Below are 15,954 nucleotides of genomic sequence, written 5' to 3'. Positions count from 1 at the left end.
ATGAGTCCTCATGAGTGCTGGTTCTTATAAAGTGAGGCCATCTTACATGCTTGGTCTCTTCTGCATGTCCCGCACACCACTGTCTCATACATTTCCACTACTGTGATGCCATCTACCATAAGGCCCTCTTCAGAGCTGAGCAGAAGTCAGCACCATGTCTTAAATACCCAGAACTATGAGCTAAGTAAACCTCTCTATACTTTGTAAGTTACACTGTCTCAGGTATTTTGTGATAGCAATGGAAAATGAATGAAGACGATGTGCATGTTGGGGATAACCAGTGGAATAGGTGTTTACTCTAAACATGTTCTCGCAGTAGTTCTTAACCTAGGTGGGGTCTGCAAGAGAGGGTGTGTGCCAGAAAGGTGGTGGGCATTTGAGGTTATCCAATGAAAAGAAACATTACCAGCGTAGGGGGGATCTGGATGCAGTGCAAGGATTGTCCCACTTAATTACAAGTGTCTCTTGAGTAGACATTTCTCTAAAGATGTATAAATGGGTAATAAGCATGTGAAAAGATGCTCAGCATCACCAGTTATTATCAAAATCACAAAATACCACTGCTTACCATAAGGATGGCTATTATTTAACACACACACACACACACACACACACACACACACAAACCAGAAGACAGCAAGTGTTGGTGGGATATAGAGAAACTTAAACGCTTGTGCAATGTAGGTGGGAATGTAAACTGGTATACCTTCTATGGAAAATAGTATGACCGTTCCTCAAAAGACGGTAACTATAGTTAAGCAATTTTACTTCTGGGGTCTATCTGCTCCCCAAATTTTAAACAGGGTCTAGGGGAGATATTTGTAGACCTGTGTTCATGACAACATTGTTCGTGATAGCCAAAAGGTGGAAGCAACCCATACATCTATGGACAAAGGATGATAATCTAAGTGCGGTCTCTACGTGCAATGGGACATTATTCACCCTTAAAAGGGAAGGAAATTCTGACACATGCTACCACATGGATGAACCTTAAGGACCTATGCAAAGTGAAAAAACATCAGTCACAGAAGGACAAATACTGTATGACTCTACTTATATGAAGTCCCTAGAGTGGTCAAATCCATAGAAATGGAAAGCAGAGTGGGAGCTGTCAGGGGCAAATGAGAGGGGTAATGGGTCTAAAATAAAGGTGCTTTGATGCCCGAAGTGGTTACCATGGGCTGAGGGTGGAGCTCTGTAGTTGAGCTAGTATCTGTGAGGCCCTGGGTTCCAACACCAGTACACCACACAGGCGCCACACACACACAAACACACACACACGCACACACACACACACACACACACACACCCCACAGGTGGTGATGGTAAATGTAGGTGTCTATGGCTTCAAGAAAAGGAAAGAATTGTCTTATGTCTCATGGGAGATAAGCTAATCATCGAAAAAAATAGTCAAATGTACATGTATTTGGTTATAAGTTTGTTCATACTTTGGAGAGCCAAGTTCAATACCACACTTGTCCTACTCGTCTAGGTCCTCCTTTGTCTCCATCAATAAGAAGGCCTTCAACATCTGGTCGAGGTTAAGGAACACCTTCACGGAGCCAGGATGAGAAGGGGTCATGTTATTTAGCAGATGGTATTCATTTCATGAAGTTCTCATTTATTTATAGTCATTAACGTATAAGCTACATCTCTGAATCCATAAAGTCACCTTAGGGGAGCAACTTGGTATCTCTAGCTTTGAATGATGCTTTCAGATTTCGAAGGAAAGCTGTGGGGAAGAGTGTTCCTACCTTGTAGATGCAGGACTTGGCATTCAGGAAGAAGAGCTCAATGGTGGCGTTGTCCTTCAGGTAGGAGATGCTTTCTATGTAGAACCTGAAAGAGGAGAATGGCACATGAGCCACAGTGGGCCAGAAACCCGCGTTCTCTTGACTGCTGGAGTTGAGGTGAGGACTAGAGATCCCAATGTTAAATGAAGGCGAGGAGAAGGTATCGAGTGTTTTTCTCTGATTCTTTCTTGCGGGCAAACAGTGTTTTTCGTGTCTGTTCCTAGCAGGTCAGATTGGTCAGGCCTGAGGGCCTCCCCAGAGACAAACAATGGGCTCCCTTGCCATCCCTCCCTAAGAGCAGACTGAGTCTCCTTCCACTTTGCCTTCCTTATCCGCTTTCCAATTCTTCATGTTATTTGATTTCATTATATTTTTTTGACCTAATCACCATCGAGATGGATTTTTAAAAAGATGATTTCTTCTGCTTAATCAAATAAGGTGTGTGTGTGGGGGGGTTGCGTTTCTCTTTGAAATGCCCCTTATGTGCTTTCCCAAGGGTGGTGAAGTGTGACTTGATTTCTGCACACGCAGAGCACCGTGGTAAGTGTCCTTAGCACTGACATATTAATGCATATTAAGCCAAATGAGAATTGAATTCCTATCAGGATGGAGCCTATGGATTTTTTCAAGATTGAAACATGCTGACATTATTTAAGTTTACATTAAATGTGCCTTTGCACATTGACTTTGGAGTTTATTAAATTCTTTAACTAGATAATGTGCCTGTACTATCTAAGGATCACATGCTGCGCATATAGGAGCTGGGGTGGTGGAATGATTCAAATGCAGTGTTATCAGAGGGAAAATGAGTCTTAGTGGGTGCGACGACCCTCAGGCTAGACTGGGAAGGCCCTGGCTGCTTGGATCTTAGAAACTGGATGGACCAAAAGAGGTAGTGGGTAAAGGAACTGGAATGAAAAGAAACAACCTCTCTGGTCTTCTAATACAGTGCTACAATTTGATGACAAGAATTCTGGGGAGGGGACCAAAGACCAGGAATCTAGTCCCTGCTTTGTATACTTAGGACAAGTCACACGATCTCTCTGGGCTTCTCTTCTCCAGGCTAAAAGAAGAGAGTGGGACTCAGTGGATGCTTCTCCATCTGAGACGTCTCCTGTTTTTAAAAATTGGACACTAAAAGGAAGACCACAATAAAACAGCAGCAGCAAACCCAACAAGCCACATCCTAAAAGGCAAACGGGTTAGGTCAAGACATGCCCACTGTCGAAACCTCTTGTCTGTACCCTAAGTGAACGCTGTCTTCTATCAGGTTCCAAACGTGTGCGGAGGGTTGCTGTGATGAATTCAGTATAGACTCATTTAAATGTGTGAGTGGATCTGGTGTAACTTCAGGTATTAGTAAGTCCTCTCTGTCGGCAGACATGAGTAGCATGATCACCATCATGTCAGGGACTGCAGAGTTTCAGAGGATTACAGGATGACCCTCAGGCTTGCAAAGCCGGGAAGGAGAGGACCGGCTGATCCTTGGCCACATCCCCTCCTGCCCTGGAGCAGCTGTCTACTGCTTTGGAGGCAAGTGCTTTTCAGCTCATGGGGCCCTGAGTGGAAGAGTCTGCAGTGGTCTCGGAGGAATCCTCAAGTTCACAACTCTCAGTTCTTAAGTAATGCAGAACTGAAATGCAGTGGCAAATTTTACGTCTCAAAGCAAAATACGTTCAATTAGATTTAATTATCAAAAATAAACCTTTATAAAGGGCCCTTGACAAGGGGTAGTTAAAATAACAAAGTAAGTGGAAAAAAGGAAGGGAAGAGGAAGAGCTCAGGGGCGGGATAAACACATAGGGCACTGCTTTGAAAATTAAGTCATCACAGATCCTTGAAATTTAGAGTCAAAATTACTATGGTCCACTCCCATGCTCCCAGGACATCAGGATGCTCTGCCGCACACTCTGCCCACAGGCCTGTCATCTTCTGATGACTAGGGTGCCTTCTCACTGGGCTGCCAACTCCTTCAGGGCTGGGGCCAAGTTTGTTCATATTTGTATCTCAAGCCCAAATACAGCGCCTGGCACAAATATGGGCCTAGTAAGTGGGGGTCAATGCAGACTTTCCACTTTTCCCTCTCCATTCTGCCTTTGGTTGGAGTTCCTACTGGACAGTGAAAAGGGTGATGAAGACAATAAGGAGGGAGAAGAAATAACAAGTGACTTCCAAGTGGTCACCAATCCCAGGTGAGGGGATTTACACCCCAGATAGACCGCCATTACCCACTGTCCCGGCTCTCACTGGTGACAGAGAAAGTGGTTACAATAGCGACTGACTTAACGTGTCCTAATACCAGAACAGTAGCAGGAGCCTCCCGAGGCTGACAGCAACCTTACTATGATAATAACATTGAGTTTAAATCTGTATGGTCTGAAATCACTTAATTTCCAAAGCAATTCCATTTATCCTACTTGTTTTACTTTGAGAATTCAGTGTTGATGACATTCTGGGCACACACTCCCAGCCTCAATTTTCTCTTGAATAGTAGTTTATGAAAACATGACACTTGTCTTTTCCTTTCAACTCTTACAATGGAAAACTCAAACAAGGAGGCCCCGATGATGTCTCTGGAGACAGCACTCACTTCCACCGACCTCCTGCCATCTGGTTTTGAGAGGCAGAGAAGGAAGAGGAAATAACAAGCATATTCTGAGATACAGAAAAAAACCCTCCTCTTGACAGGAAGTGGAGAGAGCTTTCCTGTTAACCTTATCACCAAGACAACCGCCGGGAAAACCCTGGTAGCGACGGACCTGTCATACTCTTATTCAGTAACCTTGGACATTTAACTCATCCTGAACTTTCCATCCGCTCCAGGAAACTGTGGAGGGGAAAAAAAAAAAACCTGGAGAAAAAAAAAAAAAGGTCTGAGATGTCTCCATTCACACACAAGCAGGCACCAGGGAGAGGAGACTTGGGCAAATGGGGAGAGTTCATGGTTTGGATGCAACATCTTTTGTAAAAATGTGGTTCTTTTCCACACTTTCTGGAGAGCTTTGTCCTTGATCCCCCTCTTGGACAGTAGGTGGCGATGTTGCACTTCCTTTTCCTGGGCGGGGACAGGCCAGAGGCTTCCTCAAGAAGCAGGCTCACAAAGACAAATCTGGGTCTTTGGGTAAACCCAGGGAACTGAAGGCTGGGTCTTAGAGGCAGAGGGTCTGCATGCATGGTTTCAAGTTCACTCTGGATTAGCCACGTCTCTACGATGCTTTGACATCTGGGACCTTGCTGACACTAGAGGGGCTGTCCCTCCCAGGGTAGGCCACTTCTTACAGACAGTAAGAACTGGGACTCTCAAGCAACCCACCAAACAAACCACAGTCCACCCCTCCCCGCAGCCCCATCGGCTTTACACCCAGGGCCACTATCTGCCTGCCTTGACTACTCCAGGGATAACTAGGGACAATCCCAGAGCCCACTGAACTCATTCATTCTAGCCAAACCTGAGCCTGCTTACCCCATCACCTGTTCCTTCCCACAGAAGCCTCAATAAAGCCTCTTACTCGCATTTTCCTCTCTTTCCCTACCCCCAACTCAGGCTCTAGTGCTTCCCCAGGGGGGTCCTGCATGTCGTGATGGAGCATGCCCCTCCTCCTGGGAGCTGTGACAAACTACTTTTTCAACACCAGTCACCTCCTGATCTGTTGTCCTCATGGTACCTGATAAACAACAAAACCTTCATCTTAATGTCGGTTCTTTGAGGCATGTAGCAGCACCGAGCCTTGGGGCTTCCTTTTGAGTTGAAGGGAGCAACCCTCTCGACACCAGAGCAAACCTAGCACCAGATGATCCCTGAGCCCCATGAGCCATGTCACACCCCTGCTAGCTCAGATGATCCCCGCCAGAGAATATCTGATCACAGTCTGATGCAGAGAGAAGTCCATGTTCTTTGTCCACGGGTTCAAGCGTATTAAACACCCCACAGGCTCTGCAGCCTTGGGAGTCTCAGCACCTTGTTGAACTCCTGGAAGCTTCTGACTGTGATGGCTGATCTCTGTCTAGCCAGCTGACATCAGCCTGGCCTCCCCTGCCGTCCCCGCTCCTCCCCTTCCCTCTCACAGCCACCCCTTGGCATTTGGGAATCATTGAATATTTACAGCAAGTGTTAATTAAATGGCCCAGTGATTTCATTGCATAATGAACACAAATGTCATATTTGGAATGCTAACTTGGGGTAGCAGAAAAGAGCAAATGAAAAGCTGTGAGCTTCTACAGCTGAGGACTCTTGGTGTTTAGACTTGCAATGGCCTTTAATATTAACTGGGACACTCAGCAAGTTCTGGTTAACAGCCTCTTCATTTTAGATCTATGCCATCACTATTTTTGTGAGGGACAGGAAGTAGCTACTGCTGTAGCTAGGAGGACATCAGCAATGGGGACACTGACAGTCAAATCCACAGTGGCTGTAACACCCTCTCTTTCAGATAAAAGCCTCCTGGACTCTCCTCTTGGTCTTTCTTTCCTATTGCTCACTTCAGTTTATTGTTTGTGAAATCAAAGTTGAGGAGGCAAATCTAATCTGTTAATTTTTCTACAAACAGGGTAGATGACCAGGACTTCAGGGATACTTGGTAAAGAACACATGATTAAAGGAACAGCCCTGACAGGCGGGAATCATTCTGAACACAAACTTGTGCCTACAAAAAGTCATACACAGATTTCCTTGTGTGTACCTCTATTTTCCTTATTTTTTTCCTTTGTCTATTACTTAAGTTTGCCTGGACAATATGAGAGTCATTTTCTCCCATTTTTAGAATTGTCTTATAGCACTAAACGATGGCTATGGGTGAAGGTGTTCCTGGTCATATATGGGCTGAGGTGACGCAAGGGACAATGAGGCTGGACAGCTGGGAGAAGTCAGACTGGACAGGGCTTGCTAAGGCTATGCTCCCCCTCTCCCCAAGGATAATGGGAAGCCAGAAAAAAATTTGTGAGCAAGGATCAGATGAGAATTCTAGAAAGATGTGCAGGAGAGACTAGGCAGGACCCAAGAGCAGAGGCAAAGCTGAACAAGGAAAGTTGAAGTCCAGGAGAGGTTTATGAGGCCCCAATTGCAGCAGAGAGGGTGTGCACGGAGCACAAGGGAGGGATATAGAGCTCTCTGAGATGCAGAACAACAGGAAATTGTGAGCAGAGCAAAGGGCAAAGGTGAGACAGGATGGGGAAGGTCGAGGGAAAGCACCCAATGGGGGCAGAAGCTCTTTTATGGACCCAAATCTCCTCCAAGGTCTGGGACTTGGATGCAGATAGTTCACCTTACCACTCCTTTGGAAGGAACACCTGTGGGCAGCCCTAGACAGGAACCAAGTTACAAACAGAGAATTTTTCTCAGGCTGAAAATCAAGGTAAAACTGGAGAATATATATGCCCCGGTGGGGAATCTGGCTCCTCTGGCAGAAAACAGACAATTGGTGTTTGGTTGTACTGCTGCTCAGAGAGGTGAAGAATGGGAACTCAGGGTAGTGCCAGGATCCTCTGGCCAGTACCAAGGGGACAGCTGTCTGGGGGCAGCAGATGAAAGCCTTAGAACAGCAGTGAGGAGGGATGGACAGGAGGACAGGGCAGAGGAAGAGTTTGGAAGCAGAACAGAGAATCCGAGCATGTAAGAATTGGCAGAAGAGGAGCAAGGGAAAGAGCACCTGCAGTCTACGGGAGGCAGAGAACAAAGACCCACAGATCTCCGGGGACCACAGAAGATCTGCGGAAAAGAGAGGAGGAGTGGGCTGGTAATGACACTGGCTTTGGACGGCTAAATCGGAAGAACTCAGGTGGAGTGGTCTAGGAGGGACCCAGACATAGAAACTGAGACCTTCTAGAAAGATCAATTGTCAGACGAAGAGGAGCAGTAATCTGCCAGGAGGTGGCAGAAAGAATAGCAGAGAGCCCCCATCCTCAGATGGGATTTGGAGATGTTTTCTGATGAGTGTTCCATGAGGTTCCTGCTGGCCACTTAAAAACACGAGTGCCCATGGCAAGAGGTCATTTCTGGCCAGGGATCAGATAAAATATCTGAGTCTTGTGGTCACCCTGCTTCCTAGTTCTGTCTTTTGCAAGCAACTGTTATATGTTCACAGCTTCCCACAGTGTCCTCTGGATTGACATGAAACAACCTGTACTACCTGGGGGACCATCACCTCTGTCACCAATCTCAGTGTCCCAGGCTGTCTTGCAAGGGTCTGGTTCTCCAAACCCACCAGGAACTCATCTCTTTTCAGACACTCGGGAAAAAATACCTAACATGCAACAAAGCCCAGTATTTTCTTGACTAACATTGAAGAAAAGTACCAGAAAGAGAAACATTTTTTTTTTCTAAGGAGGAGGGAACCCCACTTTATTCCATTGTTTAGTATAAATGACTTTTTTTTTTTTTTTTTAAGACATGAAGTCATTTGCTGGTTGTTTATTTTCTGGTACAAGCAGAAAACATGGGACTTCACAGAAGGTTCAGTTGCCCTGGCTTATCATGCATTGGTTAAGGTTAGTTTTGTATCCTGTAAGAGAAAGCAAACCAAAGGGCAGTCTGGAGTCACAGCTGTGCATTTGATCCATCTTAAACACTTTAAATTTGAATCCCGTGTTTTTTAGTAGAATTGTTTCTAAGGAGACCCTTTCCATGATCCTTGCCCAGTCAGGACTACGTGCCCTCTGTAAAAGTTTGTTGTGATACCAGTTTAAAAAACAACAACAACAATAAACAAACATAAGGAATACTAGTAAAGAAAGGAGAATAAAGGAGAGAAGAGAGACTGGAAAGAGTAAGGTCTGGGGACTGAAATGGAGCAAGTTAAACCCATACATGTATGATTATGTCAAAACCCCCCACTAGTATGTATAATTAAAATGACCTAATAAAAGCATAATACCTCACTTGGACATTATACCTTTGTTTTTATGTGGTGCTGAGGATGGAATCCAATGCCTTGCTTATGCTCGGTGAGTGTTCTACCACTGAGCACAACCCTAGCCCTAATAAAAGCATTTTTAAAAAGTTTATGATAGCCTGGTTCTCCTAATAATTTTGTTAAAGTGATATGAAAAGTTAAAAACTTGAATATGTACTGTACATGGTATTAAATCGTGAGCTGGTGGGACTTATGGGACAGCTTATCAGCATCTGAACATATGGTACTTGCTACCCTGCTAATGAAAATTTGCCTCTGGATTTGAAGCTGGAAAATTCCTGGAATAACTGTTGAAAAAAAGAATCAAAATACGTGGCTTTTTAGATTTTCACTTCCTATGTGAAGAAACGTGTGCAACTTGAAATGTCTGTGTACACCGTCTGACGTTCAATACAACCTTTATGGAAATTATGGAAAAAACAGGAGGATGGGGGAGGCTGATGCACAGTTAGGTATTTATCCCCCTGGCATTCCAGGTTAATGAACTGCTTCAATTCAACTCCAGCCTTGCCCACCACTACCTGCCCCTCCCGGCAGAACTTGCTTTTTTATGGTTACTTTTCCATTAATCTGAGAAACTGTAGGCACCACTAAAGAGAACAGGGCATTGAAATCATTCCCATCAGCAATGGAAATGGCTAAGATCAGCTCTGATATGTCCACAGCTGTTAAACAAATCAAAAAGGCATTAAATGCAAGTTTGAATTGACTCTGCCAGCTGAGGTAAAGTCATCCACTTCAGTCTGTTAAATGGACCCTTTAACTCTTGGGCTCTTCTAATGCCGTTTGTGGATTCAGGGTGGTTATATGGAAAACTGCAGTCCTGACCCAGGTCTTTAGGAGGAAACAAATTGTATCCTCCTTGTGAATGTCTGTTAGCATAGAAGAGAACACAGATTCAGTGGACTGGGTGGAAGAGATGGTATCTAAAAACCGGGGTGTGGCTCATTTGTACAACACTTGTCTGGCATGTGGGAGGCCCTGGGCTGGAGCCCCAGCACAAGAAAACCAAACCAAACCAAAAACCCCTCAGTGCTTCGCACTAGTGTTGCCACTTTCTAGTCAGAAAGGGCCTGGGGCTCCACAGACCAGGTGCTCAGAGCTGTTGGTCTGGGAGCTTGGAGTCGGACTTTGCTCCCTTCTAGCTTCCCACAGCCTGCTGCAAACAGAGGCATCAGTCCTGCATCTTCATAAGACTCTGCAAATGTTAACTCTGAAAGCACTGTATCACAAAAACCGTTTCCTCTGCAGTCATTAAATAAAACGTCTTAGACTAGTGAACGGAAAATGCCAACCATTTCTGATATTTTATTGTGCTTTCTCCTCCCTTGCCACAACATTCACTGACCTGTGTTTTGCTGCTGGTTTTAATTAGTCCTCTTTGGGATAGGGAGGAAAAAAAAAAAACTCAAGAGGCTCAAGTGGCATTTGTGATAGAAGGGAAGAAAACCGCGGCTTTTATTATGGGGCTCCTAACTGTCACCAAAAGAGTTCCAGGCACATGCTGTGAGGGACCCGGTTTAGCATGAGATACACGACCCCTAAAAAACGACAAAAGGAAGCTTGGATCTTTATTCCACAAACGCATCCTAGTGCAGGAATGCCAACACCTGTGTCCACACGCAGTGACACACGCCTTGCACACTCACGCCTGTGTTTCCATCCGCTGGGAATGGAGCTACACTACAACCTTTATCCTTAGCGACGCACAAGGCAAGCTTGCAGCCGGCCTCCTCTGAGCCACTTCATCCTTCCAGACTTTTCTGACAAAGACAGAGAAGCCAAAGTGTGAATACCAGGTGTACGTACCTGACACAAAAGTACAAAACCACGGGTCCTGACTTTTTAGGGAAGTCGTGCTCCAGTACTCTTCGATCTAGTTGAAGCCAGTTTAGGTGTCCCCTGAGGAAAATAGAGACAAGTTGGTTAGGGCTCCGCACGTGGCAGCAGTGTTCTGGGTGAGGGTGCATGTGGCTCACATAGGGTGGGCAGTCCCCTCGCTGCTAGCACCTAAGTAATGGGAGAACCAAAGGAATCATCCAGTGGTAGTGCATCTGGGACCTGACGGGGCCACCAGATCAGGGCGGAGTGAGGCAGTGGGAGGCGGGGCCACAGGTAAGGGGTGGGGCGAGACAGTGGGAGGCGGGGCCACAGGTAAGGAGTGGGGCGAGACAGTGGGAGGCGGGGCCACAGGTAAGGGGTGGGGCGAGACAGTGGGAGGCGGGGCCACAGGTAAGGGGTGGGGTGAGACAGTGGGAGGCGGGGCCACAGGTAAGGGGTGGGGCGAGACAGTGGGAGGCGGGGCCACAGGTAAGGGGTGGGGCGAGACAGTGGGAGGCGGGGCCACAGGTAAGGGGTGGGGCGAGACAGTGGGAGGCGGGGCCACAGGTAAGGGGTGGGGCGAGACAGTGGGAGGCGGGGCCACATGTAAGGGGTGGGGCGAGACAGTGGGAGGCGGGGCCACAGGTAAGGGGTGGGGCGAGACAGTGGGAGGCGGGGCTTGCTGCCTGCAAACTCTTTCCGGTCCTGATTTCCTCTCCCCCACTGCCTTTGTTCCTGAAGGACTCAAAGCTCACTTGACAGATCCGTTAGCAGTCCTCACACATCCTGGGGTTAAAAGTGCTCTGTAGATGGTTTATTAAAAAATGAAACTTACACCTACCATAGGAGCTAACCATGCCACTCCTTGATATTCATCCCAAATGAAAGCATTTGTCCATCAAACACAACATAGGTGCCTTATGCAAATGTTCAGAGACTTAACTGTCTCTTCAAAGACATATTTGAAGAGATACTAAAACAGTCCCAAACTCAAAACAACCGCATGTTTGCCAAAAAGGGAGTGTGTAGATGAATCATGATACACTCACATGATGGAATACTATGCAGCAATGAAGAGCATGTTATTGCTATATGCAACTACATGGGTGATATTCAAAATAACTATGCTGAGTGTAAGAAATCTGATTTTAAAAAAGTGTAGACTCTATGATTCCATTTACGTAAACCTCTAGAAAACACAAACTAATTGGCAGTGACCACAGAGGTTGCCTGGGGGTGGTATTAAAGGGTACATTTTGGGAGTGAATGACATGTCCACTGCTTTCCTGGTGCAGACAGTTCCATGGATGTGGATATATGTCTAAACTTATTCAATTGTATACTTTAATATATGTAGTTATTGTATGTCAGTTGTAGTTCATTAAAGCTATTTAAAAATTGAACCACAGAGATACATGGTGATACACAGATCCTTCTGAGACAGACATTCAATGACTCGTTCCATAATTAATTATGTAATTACTATTAGCAGTAAGACCATGCATTATGAGGACATATATGTAGTCTGGGGATTGGAGAAGCACTTCCTGGTTTTTGAGCTAAAACTGGAAGAAAGAGCATAAGTGGCCTGGTGAAGGGGAAGGAAAATCACTTTCTAGGCTGAGGGACTAACATGTGCAAAGGCCCTGAGGTGGGAAGGAACCAATATTTGTAGGGGTGGGGTTGAGAGGTCCTCGGAAGCATGATGTGAAGATTGGTCTTTGGACTCCCTCTTTTAATTAAGCCAACACCTGTAGCAATGGGGATGCCATTTGGATCTGCCACAAAGTAGAGTCCACCTGAGGGACTCAGGCTTCTATCTCTTCCTAGGAATCTCTATTTGAGGAACAAAACAAAACAAAACAAACAAATAATTAGGACTAGAAGGGGGGTCAGGCTGACCTCTGACCCTTCTGGCTCCCTTCCTGGGCACGCTCCATGGCTGTGCTTTCCAGTCTACATTTGTTTTCCCTAACAGAATTTTTACATCTGAAAAATGTCAGGAGACCTCTCTCAGAAGGTCCAGTGCTTGTCTGATCAACTGGAAGGTGTCAGGAAAATTATCTGAGGATGAGAAGCTACAGCCACTCACTTCCTGTCTCTGAAAATGTCCCCCAGACTCTTGGGGTCTTTTGTCCGTGGCTGAGCCTCTGGTGAGTGGCCATGGGTGTATTTGAGGCCAGTTGCTTCTCCTGACTGGAGCTGGTGGCTCTCCCCTCATCCTCTTAAATCCACGTTAACCACAATTCAAGCCCGAGTTCAGTGAAGGGAAGACTTTGTTGATTGTCTGCTATGGTTTGGATCTTAAATGCCGCCCAAAGTCTCATGCTCTACAGGTGTGGTCACCTGGAGAGGTCATTTGGAGGTAGTGGAACCTTTAAGAGGAGGGGCTTAGGGGAAGGAAGTTAGGTCCTGAGGGAGTGTTGTGGAGGGGGATCCTCCGACCCCCGTTCTTTCCTCTCTTTCTTGGCTTCCCTCTGCCCCCATGAGGTGAGCAGCTGTGCTGTATCATATGCTCCCTGAACCCCGATGTTCGGTCTCACCACAGGCCCAAGGCAGCAGGGTCCAACAACCATGGACCAAAACCTCTGAACCTGTGAGCCAAAATAAGCCTTCCCTCCTTTTATGTTGTCTTTGACACAGTGACAGAAAGCTGATTAACACGTTGCCTAAGCCCAGGTTCTTTTTAAACTTCTCCAGAGCTTTTGGTTTGTGTCATCTACAAGGCATTCAGCTTACTCTTGTATAATTAGTCATGCTGAAAAATACAACTTGACTCTCCAACTAGGTTCTAAGTGTTCCCATTAAAAAAAAAAAAGAAGAAAGAAAGAAAGAAAGAAAGAAACCCTCACCCAAAACCTAGCACAGTGCCTGGTGAATATTCGGGTTTCCAAAGATGTATTTGCTCATTAACTGAAGGACTCCCTACAAGAACAATCCCTTCAATGTCTGTGTCATCTCACAGATTTCTTTCTTTCTTTTTTTTTTTTTTTTTTTTTGCACGACATCATTTATATTATCACAGATTTCTTGATGGAGGGTCTAGCAGGAATAGCCTTTGCATGAGCCTCACAAGGGAAATCTTGGACTCACCCATAGACTAAAATGATACAGAAGCACAGTGACTTTTCTCTAGTTCATAACTCAAGGCAGAAGGAAGACCTGGGGCAGAAAGTTCCACACACACCTTTGAGACCAGCCAATGGTCCAGGCTTGGGAAATCCTCAGCACACCCACAGCACATGACTGACCACAAAAGTTGCCAGGGACTAGACAGGGATGTCTGGGGACTGCCATTCACAAGGCAGAGAACCTCAAGGTGGGGATGTGTGGCCTGAGGAACCAGAGACCCAGGTGTCATTGGATACCTTCCTGTTGGTTTTGCTCACTGCTCGTCCTTCATCTGTATTAACAAAGACACGGATTCCCCTGCTAAGATTTTATTCCCCACATTAAACTCTTTAAAAGATCGACTTTTTTAGCAATGAATTTATTTACTGAATATTTCTTTGTTCCTGGCTGTGTATTGGTTTAGAATTTATGAAGCAATTAAATGACCAGAAAGTAACACACATACACACACACACACACACACACACACAAAAAAAAAGGATACAAAACAAAGAGAACAAAGGAGTGGGAATCACCCTAAAGTGAACAGTTAACATCCGAGGAAAAAACTTGACCAAATTGTGTTATGTGCATGTTTCATATTTAACAATGAATCCCCATTGATATGAATGATTGATTGTGATACACCAATAAAAAAAAATGACCTTCCCTTTGGGCTGGGATTGTGGCTCAGTGGTAGAGCGCTCGCTTAGCACAGGAGGGACCCGGGTTTGATTCTCAGCACCACATAAAAAATAAATAAATAAATAAATAAAGGCATTTCTCCCCCGCCCCCCACAAAATGACTTCCTTTCTCCACTTCCACTATTTCAACTCTCCAACCTCAATTCTGTGAGCACCTTCCCAGCTCAGGTAGCGGATGGAGAGGCCATTTCCTCAACACCCATCTTTGGAGCTTGGGAGGAAGGAAGTCGGCCCCTCTGGAAAGTCTGTAAAAGTCTCTCTGATGATAAATAGCTAACAATGTTTGACTATTTCTGATGACAAAGGGAAAGACTGAGGGACAAGTGGACCCATCAAAGGCCCTTTAGGGTGATTGTCCACTATTTGGAAAAAGCTAAAAGATGTGTTAGAGAGTAATGTAGAGACCAGAATTCTGGGGCCACTGGCTTTGACGGCAGTCAGACTTGTTGAAATACTGTTTTCTGCTCATTCTGTTGGGTATGAAGTCTCAACCCCTACCCCGTGGAGGGCTGCTGTTTCCTCCCTGGAGAGGGCTTTTTCTGTCCTATTGAACAGCTTCCAGTCCGATATCTAGGGCTCCCTTCAAATCCCCATTCGTTTCCCTTTGAGTTAGGCTGGGATGAAGAACAGAGAGGCGAAGAGGCACTCCCTTTGCCCAATTTAACTAAGAGACTCTGGAAGGCTTGGTTTTCACGATTCCCATTGATTTTTTCATTTGAGAATGCACATTAGTGTCTTTGCCAATAACAAAACAAAACAAAAAAATATATAACAGGTGCCCCAGCAGATGCTCAAAGCATTTTTGTTATCACCTCATTGATAACGGTCTTCAAAGTGATCAAGATATTGTTCACTTAGTTATGGCTATCATAAGTCAAACTATTGGGTCAGTAATAAATATGCAATTGCTTCCGGGCAATAGAAATTGGACGCATTTATTTAGCAGATTGCTTTTAGCTACTACCTATAATACAAATAGATTTTTAGGTCAAGTGCTGACACCTTCAATAAAGATGGCCCCGGGGAGTTGTGTTTATAGAGTTTCTGGAGGGTGGAGGTGTGTGATAAGTCTATCTGCACCAATCCCTTCTCGGGACCTGGGGGGAGAATGCTACTGTGCACTTTTTACTGTAGAAAGGTTATTTCATGTAGAATGAGCTTCTACAGAAAGCCAAAGCAAGGATGTGAAATTCTTAACAATGACACTGGATGGAGGTGGGGGGGGCGCCCCTCAAATGCAAGAATGTTTAGCTATTTATGTCATTAAGGACAGCCCAGGGATACCAATTTAGCTAGAAACCCTCAAATAACAGAGGAATATCAAAGTAGAATGTGTCCTGGGGAGACCAGATTACTAAATCACAGACTCCTGGTTTAATTGGAATTTCTGGCATAATTTTTTATTTATTGAGGAATTGTTGGCTTCATTGTGTTGTCTTAAGGCTGTTTTAAATGTTCTCTATAACATTTCTTACACTGTGTCTTATTAATTACCTCTTAAACTACAAACAGGCCCAACAAAGGCCAGTTACGTCTGTCTCTCCAGTGGGTAATAGTGAAAGTTAAACAAATTACATGTTAAGAACTGGAATGCAGGGCTGGGGTTGTGGCTCAGC

General features: G+C 45.3%; 1 protein-coding gene across 4 annotated transcripts in view; it reads right to left on the bottom strand.

The window, feature by feature from the left end:
• Window positions 1-15,954, bottom strand: part of Frmd4a (FERM domain containing 4A) — a 287,644-nt gene that overhangs the window by 111,068 nt on the left and 160,622 nt on the right. For 3 of the 4 annotated variants that reach the window (XM_076831358.1, XM_076831357.1, XM_076831359.1), the window contains exons 4-5: window positions 10,511-10,603; window positions 1,755-1,839 (exon numbers count right to left, since the gene is read on the bottom strand). In XM_076831358.1, coding sequence (XP_076687473.1) covers window positions 1,755-1,839; window positions 10,511-10,603 — 178 coding nt within the window. Of the gene's footprint in view, window positions 1-1,754; window positions 1,840-10,510; window positions 10,604-15,954 lie in introns of those variants that run through there. The other variant, XM_076831360.1, reaches the window with a different exon arrangement.

The sequence above is a fragment of the Callospermophilus lateralis genome, chromosome 13 (assembly GCF_048772815.1).
Source record: "Callospermophilus lateralis isolate mCalLat2 chromosome 13, mCalLat2.hap1, whole genome shotgun sequence".
Classification (NCBI taxonomy): domain Eukaryota; kingdom Metazoa; phylum Chordata; class Mammalia; order Rodentia; family Sciuridae; genus Callospermophilus; species Callospermophilus lateralis.
Note: the sequence above shows the minus strand (reverse complement) of the source record. Positions and strands in the feature narration are given on the sequence as shown.